Here is a 14,275-nt window from a genome sequence, read left to right as displayed (position 1 = left end):
CTCTTCCTGTGGTTGACTCTGGCCCCGGATGACAACTTGAACTGGTCGCAGATGCTGATCAATCTGCGAACTGACCGTGGATCCAAGCAGACGGAGACAGTGTCCATGTACAGGGAGGTTTTGGCTTGTGTGCCTCCACTGCCTGGCAACGACACTTCTCTTATGCTCTCGTCCTTCCTAATGGATTCGGCCAAGGGTTCTATGCAGCACACAAACAAGACAGGGGAGAGTGGAGAACCCTGCATGACTCCAGACTTGATGGGGAAACTATCTGTTTTGGATAGTTTCAAACAGAAACTATCTGTCTCCCACCTATTGATTTCAACTGCATATCTGTGTAGAACATAGACACATAGAAACATAGAAAACCTACAGCACAATACAGGCCCTTCGGCCCACAAAGCTGTGCTCAACATGTCCCTACCTTAGAAATTACTAGGCTTACCCATAGCCCTCTATTTTTCTAAGCTCCATGTACCTATCCAACAGTCTCTTAAACGACCCAATCGTATTCACCTCCACCACTGTTGCTGGCAGCCCATTCCATGCACTCACCACCCTCTGAGTGAAAAACTTACCCCTGACATCTCCTCTGTACCTACTCCCCAGCACCTTAAACCTGTGTCCTCTTGTGGCAAACATTTCAGCCCTAGGAAAAAGCCTCTGACTATCTACACGACCAATGCTTCTTATCAGCTTATACACCTCTATCAGGTCACCTCTCATCCTCCATCGCTCCAAGGAGAAAGGCCGAGTTCACTCAACCTGTTTTCATAAGGCATGCTCCCCAATCCAGGCAACATCCTTGTAAATCTCTTCTACACCCTTCCTATGGCTTTCACGTCCTTCCTGTAGTGAGGCGACCAGAATTGAGCACAGTACTCCAAGTGGGGTCTGACCAGGGTCCTATATAGCTGCAACATTACCTCTCAGCTCCTAAATTCAACTCCACGATTGATGAAGGACAATACACCATATGCCTTCTTAACCACAGAGTCAACCTGTGCAGCTGCTTTGAGCGTCCTATGGACTCAGACCCCAAGATCCCTCTGATCCACACTGCCAAGAATCTTACCATTAATACTATACTCTGCCATCATATTTGACCTACCAAAATGAACCACTTCTCACTTATCTGGGTTGAACTGCGTCTGCCACTTCTCCGCCCAGTTTTGCATCCTATCTACTGTATGTCCTGCTGTAACCTCTGACTGCCCTCCACACTATCCACAACATCTCCAACTTTTGTGTCATCAGCAAACTTACTAACCCATCCCTCCACTTCCTCATCCAGGTCATTTATAAAAATCACAAAGAGTAAGGGTCCCAGAACAGATCCCTGAGGCACACCACTGGTCACCGACCTCCATGCAGAATATGACCCATCAACAACCACTCTTTGCCTTCTGTGGGCAAGCCAGTTCTGGATCCACAAAGCAATGTCCCCTTGGATCCCATGCCTCCTTATTTTCTCAATAATGCATGGGGTACCTTATCAAATGCCTTGCTGAAATCCATATACACTACATCTACTGCTCTCCCTTCATCAATGTGTTTAGTCACCTCCTCAAAAAATTCAATCAGGCTCATAAGGCAGGACCTGCCCTTGACAAAGCCATACTGACTATTTCTAATCATATTATACCTCTCCAAATGTTCATAAATCCTGCCTCTCAAGATATTCTCCATCAACTTACCAACCACTGAAGTAAGACTCACTGGTCTATAATATCCTGGGCTATCTCTACTCCCTTTCTTGAATAAAGGAACAACATCAGCAACCCTCCAATCCTCAGGAACCTCTCCTGTCCCCATTGATGATGCAAAGATCATCGCCAGAGGCAATCTCCTCCCTCGCCTCCCACAGTAGCCTGGGGTACATCTCATCTGGTCCCGGCGACTTATCCAACTTGATGCTTTCCAAAAGCTCCAACACATCCTCTTTCTTAATATCTACATGCTCAAGCTTTTCAGTCTGCTGCAAGTCATCACTACAATCACCAAGATTCTTTTCCATAGTGAATACTGAAGTAAAGTATTCATTAAGTACCTCTGCTATTTCCTACGGATCCATATATACTTTCCCACTGTTACACTTGATAGGTCCTATTCTTTCACGTCTTACCCTCTTACTCTTCACATACTTGTAGAATGCCTTGGGGTTTTCCTTAATCCTGCCTGCCAAGGCCTTCTCATGGCCCCTTCCGGCTCTCCTAATTTCTTTCTTAAGCTTCTTCCTGTTAGCCTTATAATCTTCCATATCTCTAACATTACCTAGCTCTCTGAACCTTTTGTAAACTTTTCTTTTCTTCTTGACTAGATTTATTACAGCCTTTGTGCACCACAGTTCCTGTACCCTATCATAACTTCCCTGTCTCTTTGGAACGTAGCAATGCAGAACTCCACACAAATATCCCCTGAACATTTGCCACATTTCATCTGTACTTTTCCCTGAGAACACCTGTTCCCAATTAAAGCTTCCAATTTCCTGCCTGAGAGCCTCATAATTCCCCTTACTCCATTTAAATGCTTTTCTAAATTGTCTGTTCCTCTCTCCAATGCTATTGTAAGGGAGATAGAATTATGATCACTATCTCCAAAATGCTCTCCCACTGAGAGATCTGACACCTGACCAGGTTCATTTCTCAATACCAAACCAAGTACAGTCTCTCCTCTTGCAGACTCATCTACATATTGTGTCAAGAAACCTTCCTGAACACACCTAACAAACTCCACCAGTTGGAATCAATTTATGATTCCCTCCCCAAAACCCATTTTGGAGAGCACATCCATCAAGTACGTGTGTGATATCCTGTCAAAGACCTTCTCCTGGTCCAAACTGACCAGGCAGGCATCCACCCCTGCACACCAAATTGCTGTGTATACTAATCCCATTTTACAGGCTTCAGCCAGTAGCCTTGTACCTCATAGATTTTCAAGTGATCATGCAAACACTTCTTAAATGTGGTGAGAACAGCTATTGTAGTGAGCAGCAGAACAAAGGAAGCACGGGGAAGTGAATCATTACCTGAACATCTGGTGAGAATGTGAGGAAGTAGAGTTGTACTGACACAGCTTTGTGAGCTGACCCTGAGCACAGAATAAACAGATACATCTTGTATAGAGATACAAACAAACACCCTGATAATCACAGAACTGGTGGTTAAACTGGTAAGGTGAGTATGGAGCAGTGTCAGTAAAATTTGAAGAAATTAAAGAAACAAGTACATATATGGAAAAGGAGATGACTTATAGCCATGCAGTTAGTGGTAAGGGACCAGGCAATGTCTAAGTGGTATGCAAAGGAATGTATAAAAAGGTGCCTCACGGGATGATCGATAGCAGTGACTCTGGAGACCAACCACTGCAGAAGATCCCGAGTCGGGACTCAGAGAAGAGTTTGCCGCATTGAACCTTGACCAGGTTCATCTAGAGCTGGTAATATCTGAGTACAAGTAATGAATTTTGGAAGATGTGAAACTGAAGAGTTAAGTATTTACTTGACTACAAGGTGAATCTTTGAGTTGTTTGAACTAATCGCGATCAATAAAGTATAATTATAAAGGCAGAGTCACTGTATGGTGTATTTTATCATATGCTGAATTTAATTGGCAACACTATCTTCACCATATCCTTAACTTTTGATTTTAATGAATATGGCTTGAAAAATAATTCCTTGCTAAAGAAGCCTAAGACTTGTTTAAATTTAGTTTCATGAAGTATTACAAAACTGAAGTTGACCAGCATAATAACAAGCAAATACATAATTTTTATTGAATAAACATCCATAAATTAAATTTACTGAGAAGAGCTTCCATTGCAAAATCATATTTGACAGAAAAATTTTTTTGCTTTTACATTTGTATCTTTCAGGAAAAAAATCCAAGTATTAAAATTGGAATTGCATGAGCTCTCCCAATTATTCACCATATTTTTCATGTAAGATATACAGAAATCCCATGGGAACAATTCACCTAACAATGTCCTTTTAAAAAATGGCATCACTTCCCACTGCCTTTTTATCTTATTTTGAACTGTCCTTTTAGGATCCTGGGTTCAACTAACTGAATGACGCATTAACCCCATTTATCACTGACGCCTCATATGACATCAGTTCTTTGCTGATTATATCCTTGAAAAGAGCAGCTATAACCAATTACACATGTTCCTGTACAAATGGGACATAAGAATGATTACCCAGATACATTCCCTTACTGCTATTTAAAAGAGATTGCTCAGGATGCGAAACAAAGACAAAATGAAAATCCAAAAATAAGATGGAATGAAAAGATGAAAAGGACAAATTAAAACAAAATCTATACAGTCTTATGTCTGGAACTTGAAATCTTATCATTAAGATGTTACAGTTGCAAAATAATTTATTATACATTAACCTTCTGCATGGATCCAACATCATAACATACTACAGGTGGTACTTTGAACATCACTAGTAATTAACAGAGTATTTAAAACAATAAGAAAGTTACATTAGACTGTAATTGACATGGCACCATCAGCAGTTAAAGCATTCGGAACAGAAGGACATGAAAGTCATCCACTTTTGCAGCAAAGTGATACATTATATTACATACCCTTCAACATTGCTGCCCCTGAAAGACGATATGGTACATGTTTGAGGGATTTCAGTTAAAAGGAGAGACTATTGACTAGAGTTGTACTGAGAGAAGTCCAAGAAGAAATCTAACAGAGGTGTTCAAAATTATGACAGGTTTAGACAGAGTAAGTAGATAGAAATTACTCACAGTGATAAGGGTGAGATTAGTGTTGAGTGGTGTCACAATGACAACCTTGTGCTCAACGTCAGCAAGACCAAGGAACTGATAGTGAACTTTAGGAAGTGGAAGTCAGACAAACATGCACCAGTCCTCATTGAAGGGTCTACTGTGGAAAGGGTGAGCAGCTTTGTTCCTGGGTGTCAACATCTCAGAAGACCTATCCTAGGCCTAGTACATTTATGTAGCCATGAGGAAGGCATGCCAGCGTCTCTGCTTTCTAGAAGTTTGAGGAGATTCGGCATGCCATTGAAGACTCCAACAAACTTCTACAGTGGAAGGCGTTCTAGCTGGTTGCATCATGGCCTGGTATGGAAACTTCAATTTACAGAAATGAAAGAGGCTACAGAGAATGGTGGACTCAGCCACTTTCATCATCTCCTCACTATCAAGGACATCTACAAGAGGCAATAGCTCAGGAAGGCAGCATCTATCATCAGTATCCCCACCATCCAGGCCATGCCCTCTTCTCATTGCTGCCATCAGGCAAGAGGTACAGGGGCCGAAGAGCCATATTCCAACGTTCAACAACAGCTTCTTCCCCGCTATTATCAGGTTCTTGAACTGACCTGAAAAACTTTTAACACTACTTGGGCTATATATTTTTTTACTCTCTCTCAATCTTGCACTGGTGTCGCTATGTTTATTTTGTTTATTTTGCAGTTATGTATAATTTATGTTAACTTACATTCATATTAGCTTATGTTTGTAATCGTCATAGCACAGAAACAGGTACTTCGGCCCATCTAGTCCATGCTGCCTGATCTTCTCCCTAGTCCCATCTACCTGCACCCAGACTATATCCCTCCAGACCTCTCCCATCCATGCACCTATCCAAACTTCTCTTAAGTGTTACAATTCAACCCACATCTACCACTTCTGGTGGCAGCTTGTTCCACACTCGCACCACCCTCTGAGTGAAGTAGTTTCCCCTCAGATTTCCCTTATATTTTTCACCTTTCACCCTAAACCTATGTCCTCTAGTTCTAGTCTCACCCAACCTTAGGGGAAAAAGCCTGCATGCATTCACCCTATCTATACCCCTCATAATTTTGTAGACCTCTATAAGATCTTCCCTCATTCTCCGGTGCTCCAGGGAATTAAGTCCTAACCTATTCAACCTTTCCCTATAACAGAGTTCCTCAAGTCCCAGCAACATCCCTGTAAATTTTCTCTGTACTCTTTCAAGCTTATTGATATCTTTCCTGTAGGTAGGTGACCAGAGTGCACACAATACTCTAAATTAGGCCTCACCAATATCTTGTACAACTTCAACATAACATCCCAACTCCTGTACTCAGTGCCCTGATTTATGAAGGCCAAAGTGCCAAACGCTCTATGACCCTATCTACCTGTGACACCACTTTCAAGGAACTATGGATCTGTATTCCCAGGTCCCTTTGTTCTACCGCACACCTCAGAGCTCTACCACTCACTGTGTAAGTCTTACCCTGGTTTGTCCTCCCAAAGTGCAACATGTCACACTCGTCTGCATTAAATTCAACCTGCCATTTTTCAGCCCATTTACTTAACTGGTCAAGATCACACTGCAAGCTTTGATAGCCTTCCTTGCTGTCCACTACACCCTCAATCTTGGTGTCATCTGCAAATTTGCTCATCCAGTTTACCACAATATCATCTAAATCATTAATATAGATGGACCCAGCACCGATCCCTGCAGCACACTACTAGACACAGGCCTCCAGTCAGAGACAACCATCAACTACCATTCTCTGGCTTCTCCCACTAAACCAGTGTTGAATCCAACTGGCCACATCATCCTGAATGCCAAGCAACTTAACCTCCTGGACCAGTCTCCCATGTGGAATTTTGTCAAAGTCCATGCAGACAATGTCCACTGCCTTTCCCTCAACGACCTCCTTAGTAACCTCCTCGAAAAATTATAAGATTGGTTAGACAATGACCTACCTTGCACAAAGCCACGTTGACTATCCCTAACCAGGCCCTGTCTATCCAAATACTTATATAACCTGTCCCTTAGAATACCTTCCAATTATTTACTCACAATTGACATCAGGCTCACTGACCTATAATTTCCCAGCTTATTCTTAGAGCCTTTCTTGAACAACGGAACAACATTAGCTATTCTCCAGGCCTCCAGCACCTCACCTGTGGCTCAGGACATTTTAAATATCTCTGCTACGGCCGATGCAATTTTTGCAATAGACTCTCTCACAAGGTCCAAGAGGACAGTTTGTCAGGCCCTGGGGATTTATCCACCTTCATTCGCCTCAGGACAGCCAGCACCTCTTCTTCCGTAATCTGGATACGGTCCATGACCTCACCACTCTTTTGCCTCAGTTCTATAGTCTCTGTGTCTGTCTCCAGAGTAAATACGGATGCAAAAAAAAATCATTTAAGATCTCCCCCATCTCTTTCGGCTCCATGCATAGATGACCATGCTGATCTTCAAGAGGACCAAGTTTGTCCCTTGCTATCCTTTTGCTCTTAATATAGCTATAGAAACCTTTGGGATTCTCTTACACCCTGCCTGCCAGAGCAATCTCATGTCCTCTTTTTGCCCTCTTGATTTCTCTCAAGTGTTCTCTTGCACTTCTTATACTCCTCAAGCACCTCATTTGATCCTAACTGCCTGTACTTGATATGCACCACCTTTTTCTTAGTAGGCCCTCAATATCCCTCAATAACCAAGGTTCCCTAAACCTGCTAGCCTTGCCTTTTATTCTAACAGGAACATAAAGATTATGTGCTCTCAATATTTCACTTTTGAAAGCCTCCCACTTACCAAGCATCTCTTAGCCAGAAAAAAGCCTATCCCAATCTATGCCTGCCAGATCCCTTCTGATACCATCAAAATTGGCCTTACTCCAATTTAGAATCTCAACCCAAGGACCAGTCCTATTCTTCTCCATAATTATCTTGAAACTAATGGAATTATGATCACTAGATCCAAAGTGTTCCCCTACACACACTTCTGTCACCTGCCCTGTCTTATTCCCTAACAGGAGATCCAGTATCATGCTCTCTCTAGTTGGGACCTCTATGTATTGATTAAGGAAACTTTTCTGAACACATTTGGCAAACTCTATCTCATCCAATCCCTTTCAGTATGGGAGTCCCAGTCAATAGGTGGAAAGTTAAAATCACCTACCATTACAACCTTATTTTTCTTACAACTGTCTGTTACCTCTCTACAAATTTGTTGCTCTAATCTCACCTGATTATTGGAGATCTACAATATAGTCCCATTAACGTGGTCATCCCTTTCTTATTCCTCATGTCCACTCATATTGCCTCAATAGACAAGCCCTCCAGTATGTCCTGTCTGAGCACTGCCGTGACATTTTCCCTGATGAGTAATGCCACCCTTCCCCCTTTAATACCTCCCTCTCTATCATGTCTAAAACATTGGAACCCCAGAACACTGAGCTGCCAGTCCTGTCCCTCCTGCAACCAAGTCTCTCTAATGGCTAGAACATAATAATTCCACGTGCTGATCCATGCTTCAGCTTCATCTGGCTTACCTACAATGCTCTTTGTATTGAAATAGACGCATCTCAGAACATTAGTCCCACCATGCTTATCAACCAGTCGATTTCTGTCTTTGCTTGTAGGCTTTACATCTACTTTCCCCACAGCCACTGCATTTGCTGCCCTGCTACTCTGGTTCCCACCCCCCTGCAAACTCTAGTTTAAAACCACCCCACCACCACCCCACCCCCCCCCCCACCCCCGAGCAGCACTAGCAAACCTTCCTGCAAGGATATCGGTCACCCATCAGTTCAGGCGCAAACCGTCCAACTGCCCTGGAAGAGAGCCCAATGATCCAAAAATCTGAAGCCCTCCCTCCTGCACCATCTCTTTAGCCATATATTAAACTGCACTATCTTCCTATTTCTTGCCTCACTAGCACATGGCACAGGTTGCAATCCTGAGATCACCACCCTGGAGGTCCTGTCTTATAAATTAGCACCTAACTCCCTGAACTCACTTTGCAGGACTTTGTCACCCTTCATGCCTATGTCATTGGTACTGATGTGGACCACGACTTCTAGCTGCTCACCCTCCCCATTAAGAATGCTGTGGACTCGATCTGAGATGTCTCTGATTCTGGCACCTGGGAGGCAACATACATTGTCCACAGAATCTCTGATCTGTTCCCCTAACCAATGAGTCTTCTATCACTACTGCACTCCTGTTCCCACCCCTTCCCTTCTGAGCCACAAAGATAGACTCAGTGACAGAGACTTGGCTGCTGTGGCTTTCCTCTGGTAGGTCGTTTCCCCCCATACACAAACAGTATCCAAAACAATATACTAGTTATTGAGGGGAACAGCTACAGGGGTACCCTTCAATGACTGCCTATCCCCTTTCCCTCTCCTGACGGTCACCCAGCTACCTGCATCCTGTAACCTAGGTGTGACTGCCTCCCTGTAACTCCTGTCCATTCATCTCCTCAGTTTTCCCGAATGATCCGGAGTCCATCCAGCTCCAGCTCCAGTTCCCTAACACGGTCAGTGAGGAGCTGCAGCCAGATGCACTTCTCACAGGTGTAGTCATCAGGGACACTGGAATTCTCCCTGGCATCCCATATCCTACAAGAGGAGCATATCAATTCCCTGACTGCCATTTCACTTCTTGTAATGTACAAGACATAATTCAAGCCTTGAAACGTACTCTGCTGCTGCAAAAAGCTAATTTTCATGGCATTTATACCCTGTGAATGTATGCCTATGGCAAAAATAAACTTGAACTTGAAGCATTAGAGGACAGAGATTTAAAATGTATGCAGAAGGTCCAAGGTGGTGTGAAGATAAACTTAATTTGTAAATACAGGGAGGAGCGTTGATCTGAATTTTAATGTCTGAAAATGTGTGCAGATTTATTTGTGATTTTCCAAAGAGAATTGGATAAATATTTGCAGAGCTTTAGGTAAAAAGCAAGGGGTTGATCTGCAATGAGCCACTACAGAATTATTGGACTTCCTCCTATTTTGTAATAATTCTGTAATTTATCTTGAACAATGCCACATAGAATCTATCAGCATTTAAGCTCACAAAACGATAAAACAATCAATATTAAGAAAATTAGAAATAATAAATGAAATAAATGGGAATTAGACATATTAAAAAAGACAAGAATGAAAAAAGCACTATGCTATAATCAGGAATTAATTTTAACAATACAGGAAACATCAGAGAATGACAAGAGCATTCAAATACACATTTAAAGATTTACCATCTTTGAATGCATATGAAAGGAATGAGATTTTTATTTTAAGTTCAGCTAAAATACTGTGAACTAAATTACATAGATAACCACATTAAGATTTAAAAATTGCTGTATTGGAGCCTAGATTCTGATTAAATATATCAGGCGATCCAACATCCTTTTTGTATGTTTATTAATGGCATTACTCTTACCTTTTACTGTTACTTTATGCTCTCCTGTTCCTGGATGGGTGAAAAGATCTATTTGTATGGAGACTTCACCCACTGGTTCTTCCACACCAGAGCCTGATTAATAATTAAAGCATAAAGATTAAACCCTGAAGTTACATCATCAATGACGAGTGCAGACTTATCAGTGTCAGATTCACTCAAGACAATTGTGCAGTGCACTGAAAAGAATACTGACATTAAAATATTATTGCTTTCATGCTTGAAACATTTGATGTCATCCATGCACAACAGACTACATTAGTCATGCATCAATACTGATCAAAAGAATTAAAGCCTGCCTCATGGACAGGAGGAAAGAAATCAGATGAAACTATTGGTTCATTGAAGTTATTGAAAAGTTCAGAATTATAGCAATAGCTGAAAAATATTTGGACTAGATTCCATTTTCACAATGGCAATTTGAACTATTAATATTCACACTGTTTGTCCTCAAATCTTTTTCCCTTGTAGTTTGCTGCTTCATGGGGAGGACATACCAGTTCCATGCTTCTCTTGAAATAACACTTATTACCTCCATGGATGACATTTAACCGACCTGATATTTTTGCTCCCCAGCCTATTGTTAATCCCTACCTCCCATATCACACAACTGCCTAGATTTTATTTTCTAACTTGGCAATAAAGGGTTTGAATCATGAACTCTTCTGGCCTGTTTAAGTCATAATTAAACCCTGAGAAGCATTTAAGTATTGTATCTAACAGCTGTACCATATAGGATAAATATGTTGGTTGTCATTGATCCCAATAGCAAAATAAACACATTATCAATCTCCTATTGCTATTTCATATTAAGTGTGCATTTGCTATAGATTTTACTGCTCAGTGAAATGTTTGCTATTGTAATGTTGAAGAACAACGAGAGTTGCTAACTGGAAGACATTTGTAAAGACCTTTCTTAGGAGATCATTTCTGTTACAATCCAGTTTTATATACTGTATGAAATCAAAATAGTTTGAATGTCAAATATTATGAAACAGGAAATCCTAGAAACACATCTGTGAGAGAAACAGAATTATTGGGTTGGATCTTTCCACCCTATTAGCAGTTCAACATAAATGCAGAAGTCATGAGCTTCTGCACAGCTTATCATCGGGGATTCCCTGGTTAAACTCCAGAACCTGTGCCAAGTTAACCTGGTGCAGAAATAACAAGTCCATTCATTTGAAAGGAGTGGAAGAAGTGCAAAGGAGACAGCTCAGTATTAGGTGATATAGATTGTTTGATTTGGTTAACGGTGGATGACCGAGCTCACTAGTGAGCAGAAGCTTTGGTTTCAGGTTGATCAACTTTAACCAGTTTTGATGAACAAGCCCAAAACTAGTATGGAGGTAGGATTAAGACTGGACATAGGCGAAAAGAGCAAAAGGATAGGTCTGTCTTGGGGCTGAAAATAGCAAAAGGGATGGTGGTAAAAGGCAGAAGGCAATGGTATTATGTCAATTAAAGAAAAAAGAGTCGAGACAAGGAAAGTCAAATTTAGAAAAGGCAACAAGATAAAGAAATACACATTAAATGGTAGGGTGTTCAGAAGTGTAAAGGCAAGAAGGACCCTGGAGTGCACATCTTCAAATATCTTAAGGTAGTGGGGCAGAAGGAGGCATACAATAAGAACATAAAAACACACAGATTACAAGAAAGTTTACTAATTCATCAAGACAGCAGAATTTGGGGTTTTATGAAAAACTGAATAAACTGTTGATTACTTTGGAATACAGAAGGGCAAGTGGAGATTTAATTAAGTTGTATAAAACTATGGAGGGACCCAGACAACTAGAGGCCATAGGGGAAATTAGTTGAAGGTTTCAAGGAGGGTTAAGAAATCTTTATCCACATGGGTAGAGGGGAGGTGGTTGGAACTCAGTTCCCAAAATAAGCATGGCATTCAAAAAAGAAGTTGGATGTTACCTTAACACTTTGCCTTAGTCTCACTCTCACGTCTGTCTTTTGGCTGCAACACCAATGAAGTTCATTGGTAGCTTGGTAAACAGCATCTTATCATTGGTTATGTGCCTTTTATTTTCTATTTGCACTTCCTGTAAATTCATCATTTGATTCTTTTGTTGTGAAATTACATCCCCTTGTGCCTTGTATCATCGCTTTCATCTTTAGCCTCTCATATCTTCCATCCTATTATAGGCCTTCAGTTTTGTTCTTTCCTCCCTTGGTCTGCCTCTGTTCTTCTTCGAAACCTTCTAAACTCTAACGTTCTCCTTTTCTGATGCAAATCACCAATCATTAACTTTGTTTTTCCTTTTCAATGGACAATGTGTAATCTGGTTAGAATGCCCTGAATATTCAGCTTCCATTTCAATTTAGTTTCATTAGATATAGCTAATGAAGTGCCTCTTAGTGGAGTGATCTTACTAAAGTAATAAGCTAGCAGGAATAACAAATAATAATTGTTTTTTATGGTATATTAGAAAGTATAGAGAATAGAGAATCAGCATTCTAAATGCAGGCAATTAAATCTTGTTTCAATATTATCTAACATTCATTTGGCTCGGTCAGGATAGAAGCGGATTACTGTTACTGTTTGAGTTGGGTTTTCATTTTTCTTCTTTAAACGTGTTCTTTAAAAAAAAGTTAAAATTAGCAATAATGTTACAATAAAAATATTTTGTGTTACTAATATCACAAAAGCAAGTCTACTCTAGATCTGATAGTTGCTTAATGTAATAGGCTAATGATCAGCTTAATTTTTGAGTAATGCCTTAATGTACTACAGTGATGCAATTATTACACTGCATTTTAGAGAGATTAAGCAGGTAACTCCTTTAAATTGACCTATGTTTGTAAAGAACTTGCCCATTCTTAAGCTTTGAAAGGTGAATACTCAATAATATGTTATGAAATCTTTGACGTCTACCTGAACAAAAAAGTTGTCAGACCTTGGTTACAGTTTCAGATGAGGGTGACCAAGCATATTGGGCTTGTTATGAAAAGAAACAAATTATCTTTGAGGAAAACAAAGGAGTACAAAACAAATATACCTGTGTGACCAGATCACCAGCTGTTTCTTTAGGAAAAGCAACACGACCTTTGGAATAATAAATCATGCAACCTGTACATCAATGTAACATCGACTTAGAGGAAACTATGCACTCTAACTGACAAATATTACATTGATTGGACTCTGTGGCTTTTCTGTTTATAGCCAGCAGCTATAAACCGATTAAAATTAAACAGGGAAATAAAAATTAAAAAGATGTGTCACAGCGCTGCAGTTAAAATGCAGCTGCCTCACAGTGCCTTAGATTCTATTCTAACCTCCGGTGCTGGCCGTATGGAGTTTGTATGCTTTCTTTGTGACCATGTGGGTTTCTCCAGGTGCTATGGTTTCCTCCAACTTTCCAAAGATGCGCTGATTGTTAGGTTAATTGGCTTCTGTAAGTGACTCCTGGTGTAATACGATAATATCACAGGGGTTGTTAATGGATATGTATGAGAGAACAGGTAATAAGGAAATAAGTGGGATTACTCAGAGAGCTGGTATAGACCCAAATTGCTTCCTTCTATATTGTAAAGAAATATAATAGATATTTCCTCTCAGATCATTGTTCTTCTATAGTGATGACTTGCTGCAACTCCAGAAATTTGAAGTCTAATATAACTAGAAACATTAATTCTGTTTCTCTCTCCATAGGTGCTGTCTAACTTGCTGGGCAATTCCAACAATTTTGTTTTATTTTGGATTTCTAGATTCTGCAGTGGTTTTGCTTTGTTTAAGTATTTCATGTTAATGCTTAAGTAGATTAATGGTATCAAATATAGGTGAATACAGCAGTAGATAACAGCTTGTTATAATTCTGTTAATATGACTTGATATCTTGGTGCAGTAATAAAAACCAAAAATGCTGGAAATACTCAACAGGTCAGGCCGCATCTTAAGGAAGAGGAAATGTTTCAGGAAGAAGACCCTTTGTCAGAACTGGGAAGGAGATAAAAAGCAGCTTGTTAAGATGCAGGGAGGGTGGGAGAGGGGATGCCTCTGATCAGGTAAAGCTGAGGTGACCATGGTGTTAAGCTGTAAACAAGGTT

General features: G+C 40.6%; 1 protein-coding gene across 1 annotated transcript in view; it reads right to left on the bottom strand.

The window, feature by feature from the left end:
• The window catches only part of LOC127579224 (protein unc-13 homolog B-like), a 399,584-nt gene that overhangs the window by 6,586 nt on the left and 378,723 nt on the right, over window positions 1–14,275 (bottom strand). The window contains 1 exon segment of the mRNA XM_052031832.1: window positions 10,199–10,291. Coding sequence (XP_051887792.1) covers window positions 10,199–10,291 — 93 coding nt within the window.

The sequence above is a fragment of the Pristis pectinata genome, chromosome 2 (genome assembly GCF_009764475.1).
Source record: "Pristis pectinata isolate sPriPec2 chromosome 2, sPriPec2.1.pri, whole genome shotgun sequence".
In the NCBI taxonomy this organism is placed as follows: Eukaryota; Metazoa; Chordata; class Chondrichthyes; order Rhinopristiformes; family Pristidae; genus Pristis; species Pristis pectinata.
Note: the sequence above shows the minus strand (reverse complement) of the source record. Positions and strands in the feature narration are given on the sequence as shown.